A 7430-nucleotide genomic window follows, 5' to 3' on the forward strand; every position below is an offset into this window, starting at 1 on the left:
GGCCCTTTCGCGGGGCAGCCGTGCGCGGAGCCGGCGCACGCGGCCGGGCCCGCGCCGGAGAGGCCTGCCTCCAAATACCGCGCTCCTGCCCACAGAGGCAAGAAGCACAAAGGCACAGCACGTGCTGAAGGCAAGCTCTCCCAAAGCCTGTAAGGGCAAAGCGCAGGAGAGAGGCAATCCAGATTTATCGAATTACACCGTTAAACACATTACCACCCACCCATAGCATGACGGGCTCCAACCACAGTCGCATTCCGACCTCGCCCCCATCCCAAAACAAAACACAACATGTTTCTTAAGGGTGTTTTCGTAGAAGTTACAGTTTAACAGCTCAGAACTTGTGTGAAATCTTTACGCAGCAGCTCAGCTCCGATGGGCTGCACCGATTGCTCACTGCTGTATTTCGACATTGATTTTATTCCAGCCGTAAGCGTGAGAGATTTTGTGGTTTTGCAAAGCACGGCAGACAAGAAGTTACGGCACAGGCGCCACGGCCCCTCCTCCAAGAGGGCAGCCCGAGCGCTCGGCCTTTGAGGGCTGTTTCACCCAAGCACCTTGCAGTCYGCAGCGGAGGGCACAGCTGCCCAGGCCCCGCTTTCAACTCTACAAAGTTATTCTTACAGGCCACTCCGGTGAAAACGTAAGAGAAAGGACAGAGAACGAGGCCCGCTGGACTGCTGCCATCCGCGCCGCCGGAGCACTTTTGAAACGCCCTCCGCGTTCATCCTCGCTGCGCGATCAGGTCAGTAAGGAAGCCGCCCACTCGCTCCTCTGTTACGGCTTCCCAGCCGCCAGCTCACACCTAAGTCACGCCGCAGCCAGTAGCTGTCAGATAGCGTCAGGAGGGTGGCACAACGCTTGCAAGAGGAGTCACAGGGCTGACAAACCGAGGGGTTCCTGCAAGCGCGCGGGGCAGCGAGTGCAGCTAGGTCAGGGGTCCGCGACCCAGCGCATTCGGAAATTGGTGACCGGAGCCGCCCGCCCCCGGCAAACTTCGGACCCCTGGAAGTTGCTGGAACTGCTCGTGGGCCCGATGTCTTTYTGCTCCGGGTGGGCGCTCCTCCGCAGCCGGGACGCGAAGGCGAGGCCAAAGCATGGCCGCCGGTCACGGGTCGGCTCTGTTTAGGCTACCGGTACCATCCTCTGAGTCTTCCTCTCTGTCCTCCAGCTCCCCGAGCAGCCCAAAGCAGCAGCGCCGGGGGAGAACAGCTCAGTTCAAAGGACGGTGCTTTCACCTCCGGGCTGCGCCGACAGCCCCACCACCACGGATCGCGTAGGGCACCAACACTGCTCTCCCGATAAAACAGGGACTTGACGCACCGCCGGCAAACGGACCTGTGTTCATCAGCCCTCACCCGACCGTACTCAAAGACAGTCCTACAGAACAGTTTAACATCAGCAGGGTAACAAGAAACRGAGACCGGTCAGGGCAGGTCAAGGCTTCCACGTGGGATCAGGCTGTCACAAACACATCCGTGCCCGACAACGTTCACCTCTTCTAGGGTATCTAACATTTCCTTCCTCCCTGCACAGGCCCAGCCTCTAACTGACCCTCCCTCCCCAATAACACGGCTCTTGGACTTGTGGGATCTACAAATAAATTTATTGAAATTTAACAAAAGTAGACAGATGCACTTGGAGGCAGAGGAAGGACCATAAATAGTGTACGTTTCTCAAACCCAGGGTTCCTATCCACACGCTAGAGGAGCAAGTCTAGTGTTGGTGAGTACAGTTCAGCTACACATCCACACGGGAAAGCACAAAGTTGCACAGAAGTCGTAAAAAAACTGAAACTTTTTTTTTTTTTGCTTGCTCCAACAATATAGTGGACACAGATACTATTTACAGTGACCTTCACATTTTAAAGATCCCTTCAGAAGCTCCCAAGGAACCTCCCCGTCCCTGCTCMCCTGTGGGAGGGCTGGGGAGGAAGAGGAGGGCGCTGGGGGAGAGGAGGCTGGGAAGGGGCAATCCCAGCAGGCTGGCTGCACAGCTTGGATCCCGACGGGCAGACCAGCCTGGAAAGAAGTAGGGCAAGACAGATTGTTGGTGGCCTGCGGAGGTTTGCTGCCTCTTCAGGGAAAAGAGGGTGGGAGAAGACATGTTTGTAGGGAAGCACGCTCAGCGCCCTGGGGGAAGGGCGGAGCGGGCACAACAGCACGCCAGGGAGAACAAAGTCAGCCACGGGTGGGAGGGAGCTGCTCCTAGCTCCTCCGGACGCAGGCCTCTGTCTAACCAAGATCCCTCTGCCGACCCGGGGCTCAGGCCCTGCCTCTTCCTCCGTTTTCGGCCAGCACCCAGCAGAGGGGGCTTCCCGTCCAGGACAGGCAAAGCCGCACCAGCCCCTTCCCCTTTCCTACTCGGCCTTCCTCCCGTCCCGTACAAAACGCGGCTGCGATGCCGCAGAGCGCAAAGACGAGGAGCTGCTTCCTGTGCCCACAGAAAGAAGGGGCAAGAAGGAATCAGCAGTCTGGTCACAGCTTTCTCTCCTCTTCCTGGGGAGAAGGGACAACACACACAAGCTCTCGCACTCCTCCAGAGCCTGAGATGCTGTTTTCAAGGAGATCTGTGAGCCCTGGTCTGAGCCAAATTCAAGAGCAGGTGGTGTGAATAAGAAACACTTCAGTGGGGATCGTTTTAAGACAGACTTTTTCAGGCAAGTAGAAGAACAAAAGATGTCAAAAGAATTGCCCAGCATCACAGTGTAGAAGAGCTCCCCGCTGGAGCCCTGCCCAGCAAGCCTGCTTCCCTGCCAGGCGGCAGCCAGCACATCCGCTTCACCCTTCGTGCGTGCTTGTGTCAATGGGAACAGCGGGTGGGGGGCACAGAGGGAGGAGGTGGTGACGGGAGGACAGCAACAGCCATGCCACTGTTATCTCCCAGAACCGAGGAATGTGGCCCTGAGCCCAGGCAGCTCTTGGTGGGCACAGGGATGGATACATCCAACATAGACGCTGATATGGCCRGCACCCAAGTGCCAGCAGCTTAAATTAAAAATCGAGGTAGCAAACGTCTGAAGTGCTTAGAAAGTAAATAAGTTCTGGAACGCAAGAAGAGGAATGCCAAGCTGGCTGTTGCAGGAGCGAGCTCTGACCCAGTTTAAAGCTTTGCCCAGCGCCCCACCGCTGACAGACCAGCCGTGCTCGCGTGAAGCRAGCGGCCTGTCCTCAGGTAAGCCAGAGCAGGGAGGCAGTGGCTCCTAGCRTTGGCAGGGGGTAGTACGGGTCAGGCCTTCCCCGGCCCTGCAGCAGCTGGCTTGGAGCCCCAGGACCAGGACCCRAGCGTGAGAGGCAATGGGGTTTTCAGTGCTGCCAAGGCAACCCCGACTTTGTCAAGTGGGAGGGAAGAGGAGGAGAGAGCAGAACCTTCCGAAACTGAGCAGAAAGCCTCCCTTTAAAGTGCATTGCATTTCTCCTCCTGCCCCCAGCTGAGACGCAGGGCAACGGAGGAACTCTAGTTCATATCGCCAGGGAGATTTCCAAGCCAGGGCAGGCCAACTGATCGATTGTTTTAGAGGGAYGGGGAGGGAAGAGATGATTTCTTTCCTGCTTGGCTCTGTCAAGGCCAACGCCACTGGGAAGTAATGTCAGCGCTGGAGCGGGGCATGAGGACATTATGCGGAGCCGACTTCCCAAAGCAGTACGAGATGCCGTGCCCAGCGGCCCAGCCCTGCAGGCTCCAGCGAGCGAGGATTAGCACTCAGCAGGAGCCTGCCTGCTCCCCTAGTGCAGGCAGGCTCTACCAGGGGGAGGCAAGTCCTACTCAGGGAATCCAGATGGCTAAGCTGCCTTCGCGTGGGCCACCAGGCTGYCGGGAGAGCTGGGAACCTCCCTGCTGCCAGCAGCGCCCGCGGACTGCAGAGATCTCCGCGTCTGCAACGCAAGCAGCAAGCAAAAGGCATTCCAGCGGGGACTACTGGCAGCAGCGACACCAGCCTCCGCAGAGCCAGCGGGCAGCGTAAACCGGGGAGCACGCCCAGGGAAGAGACCGAGGGCCAAGATAGCAGTATCTGGTCTCCRTCCCCTTCCCGAGGGGAGCACAGCACCCAACTGGAAGTGCTTTGAAACTGGCTCCCCCGAGCCTGCCCCATTCATCCTCCACCGACTGACCCACCTGGGGGAGCCTTGCTTAATGTCCTCGTCAAATGATTCATTGCAACACTGGCCGTTCAACCACAGAGGCCGAGAGATCTCCGGGCCCCTAGGCAGCGAGTTAGCTGGCCCTGGCTCTCCCTGGGCTGCATACCTGAGAAGCAGGGAATTTTGTCTGGTGAGAAGTGCAGGCTCGCTCTCCCTTTAACAGCTCAAACACAGTAGATCATCTGCAGTTCCAGTTACCCATCCAAACGTTGGCTAGAGGCTACAAAAGGTATTTTAGTCTTCTGACTCAAGCGAGGATACTTTTAAGCGTTTGTCGTACGAGGTCACCCGTCTCCTGCGAAGGGCGCTAGCCAAACACGACCAAGCCGAGTCTGTTCCGTACCGCCACATCTCCGGGCAAGGGGAGAGTCAAAGTCCACGGTCACGTGTCCGTGCTCAAAGTCCCCGTCCTACACGAACGCAACGCGTGGTGACACTCAGGGCAGTCAGGCAGGGCGTCTTGCCTGCAGGCAGCGACGGCTTGCGTCCCCCTCGCGACTCACACCTCGCAGATGATCACAGGGAAATCCACGTGAATACGAGGGTGCTCTAGTTTCACTATGCCCTGAAACAAGAGTCAAGCAGAGTGGTGAGCAGAGGATGGCACAGGGATAGAACAAGGGCTCTCAAGGCAGGCTAAGCACAAGCTCTGCAAACAAAGGCGCCAAGCTCTGTGAGTCACCCCAAGCAGGGACCAGCACAACGGAGGGCTTTGTGCCCTCGAGGAACTGGACTGGGAACAGGAGTCCATAAAGCCGCTGTGTCGACTAGGTGCATCTGAGAGGCAGCGCACAATGTGGAAGCACTCTGCCCTTCGAACTGGCCCCTGCGGAGCCGACTAAGGCACTGCTGGCTGCCGCACATGACGGGTCTGGAGTTCAACGGCATGAGAAAGAAGGGAGCTGCTCTGCCAGGCACTGCCCGTGCACCAGCTGATGCGTGACTGGCAGATATTGGCTCTCTGGGCTTTTCATCTGGCACCTTTCATTCACAGAATTTAAAAGAATGAAAAGAGCTCTCTGAGAGAAAGGAATGAGGGCAGCTGGCACACAAGAAAAGCAGCTTTCTATCCAAGGGTGACATTACTGAATGCACGCTCCAGCCACGCCAGCTACAAGTGCCTTTCCCATGCTCCAGGGCAAGTGTTCTCCTGTTACAGCACCTGGAGGACCTGCTGGCAGAAACGGAGCCCCYGTGGGGCTCTGTGCTCACCAGCTGGGCCACGGCAATTCCCCCCAGACTCCTGAGAAGCCAGAGGCAGCGGCTGGTGTTTGAGAGGTGAGCAGGGACCGCCTGCCCTGGGGCTCCAGCCTGGGCCTGCCCCAGGGTCCTGGGAGCAGCCTCAGAGCTCATCGGCTCAGACAGGGTGGGCAAAGCCCCGGGCAATGAGGGCAGAGCCTGTGTTAAGGGCTGCAGATAGACACATGCAGAAAAAGACCTTGAGTAGCACTGCAGAAAGCACGTACTCTGGGCGACTGTTTGAACCCACATCAGGGGCAACAGGAGACCATTCCACAACCCAGGGCTGTCTCTCTGTGCGAAAGCCAGCCCAAGGAGCAGTGCCGAACGCTTCCTCTCCCCAACTGCCTCTATCTAGCACTCGAAGGGATCCAGTTGGAGGGGTTGCTTAGTCCTCTGAGAGCACCAGCTGGGCAGGCGACTGGACCAATAGTTCAGCGGAGGCTTACACTAGAGCCATGTGTTTCTGCTTGCTTAGAAGGGACTCCTGCAGGGGGATCTCTGCAGCCCTGGTCCAATCCCTTCTCCTTTTATGCCCCCAAAATCTTGTCCCACGCTCAAGCCATCCTTCTGCATGAGATCCTCAACCAGTGCACCCACTCCTGCCTGGCTACACCCTGTTTGCTTGGTGGAGCTTATTTTCAGAGAAGACTAAATGCCCGAGCACCACTGAGGTACGAAAAGCATCAGGTCAGCACCAGGCATTCTCGCTACTGAGCTGCAGGGGGAAGCGAGCACTCGTGCCAGCCGGTGACTGGCTTTGACTGATGCTCCCAAAGCCAAGGCCTGACCCTCCCCAGCAATACAACACCTGCTGAGCAAGCAGCACTCGAGAACTACCAGCTCAGCAGCAGCACACCTTACCTCACACACCACCCTGCCTGCGGACGGCAGCAGAGATAGGCAGGGAGCAGGGCAYGCTTGGGGAATGCATTTGATGAGGGGATGCCATGGCCCCGTGTGTGCAGGGCTGCCTGGCACCTGTAACTGGCCGTGCTGTGCCCAGCCACGCCGCCTCACAGCCCCAGCAGCTCTGCAGGGCCAGAGCTTTTTCTCTATAGCAAAGGGGACTCACTGTYTCTTCTTCTCCTGCCACAGCATCACAAGGTGACACGGGCCTCAGGCAGGACCCAAAGGAACCTAGGGTGTGAGGCAGGAGCTGCAGGAGGAACGGAAAGCCTGTGCTTCCCCTGCAACAAGATGCCCCTAGGTTTCCAAGGGGCCCTGGAGACTTTAGCTGTCACTGCAGTATCTTAGTGCTCATTTCCCTCCCCTTCTCCCTTTGTCACACATTACCTGAGGTATCAGGTTCTTGTGGATCCTCTTCAGCTTGGCACGCTTCCTCCCGTTCTTGGTAACGATTGTCTCCTCGTAGAATTCGTGGGCAAGATCCCCATCTTCATCATAATACATGGAGCTGCAGAAAGGAGGGATGAGAGTACGTAAAGGACCAGGGTCTGCTAGTAGCTTCCTGTACTCAAAGCACAGGTAATTGCTTCAGAAAAGGAATCGGAGCAGGCTGGCAGCATCATCAGCCATGCAAGACCTGCGGTGAGTATTTGCTGCCTGGGCGCTGGAAAAGGAGACCTAGAGCTTAGCAGATGACAAGAGGTCATCCCACCTCACAGGAGGATGGAGTCACATGCCACGGCAGTTCGGGTCGCAGCGCTAAGAGGCTACAGAGGCCACTGCCACTTCACAAACCACGCGCCTGGCAGCTGCCGCAGGAGCAGCTCGGCTCTTCCCACAGCGCGCGGGGCGGCTCCTCAGACTGATCCGGTGGTCTGTTCAGGCAGTCAGCAGCTCAGTCCGAACAAGACAGCCAGAGACTTGCCCGGGGACAAGGCTGGCCGTGGCGTCGCTCCTGGGCTGAGCCTCGGTTCAGGCAGGCCAGGAGCCTCCCGCGCTGACAGCGGGGCGCTGGGCGGGTGGCGGCAGCGAGGCCGCTCTGCGCCGGCCAGCCAGGAAAGGGGGCTCCCCGCCGGGGCCGCCCGCACCGCGCAGCCGGGCCACGGGGCGGATACGCTGCTGCCTCGGGCCGCGCGTCCTTCC

The 7430-nt window shown here is 58.3% G+C and overlaps 1 protein-coding gene and 1 long non-coding RNA gene across 2 annotated transcripts; one reads left to right on the forward strand and one right to left on the reverse strand.

Annotated features, from left to right (window-relative positions):
• On the forward strand, positions 1 to 1611 carry LOC146597306 (uncharacterized). Its single transcript, XR_014895555.1, has 2 exons — positions 1 to 742; positions 1169 to 1611. It is a non-coding gene; the product is annotated as an uncharacterized LOC146597306 (long non-coding RNA).
• TUSC2 (tumor suppressor 2, mitochondrial calcium regulator) lies at positions 1582 to 7421 on the reverse strand. The gene is made up of 2 exons (XM_085302541.1): positions 6675 to 7421; positions 1582 to 4704 (listed from the first exon to the last, which is right to left on the reverse strand). The coding sequence occupies exons 1-2, from the start codon at positions 6789 to 6791 to the stop codon at positions 4639 to 4641; spliced, it is 183 nt and encodes a 60-aa protein (XP_085158667.1). The 5' UTR covers positions 6792 to 7421; the 3' UTR covers positions 1582 to 4638.
• Between the last annotated feature and the right edge of the window lie 9 nt (positions 7422 to 7430).

The sequence above is a fragment of the Rhea americana genome, unplaced genomic scaffold (genome assembly GCF_003343005.1).
Source record: "Rhea americana isolate MKP2758 unplaced genomic scaffold, rheAme1 scaffold_19, whole genome shotgun sequence".
Lineage (NCBI taxonomy): Eukaryota > Metazoa > Chordata > Aves > Rheiformes > Rheidae > Rhea > Rhea americana.

Excerpts from the sequence above, each read along its gene's own strand:
- TUSC2 (XM_085302541.1), bottom strand. The coding sequence starts at position 6,791 with ATGTATTATGATGAAGATGGGGATCTTGCCCACGAATTCTACGAGGAG. Across the intron at positions 4,705-6,674 it reads ACAAGAACCTGATACCTCAG|GGCATAGTGAAACTAGAGCA; the intron begins GTAATGTGTGAC and ends CTCTTGTTTCAG.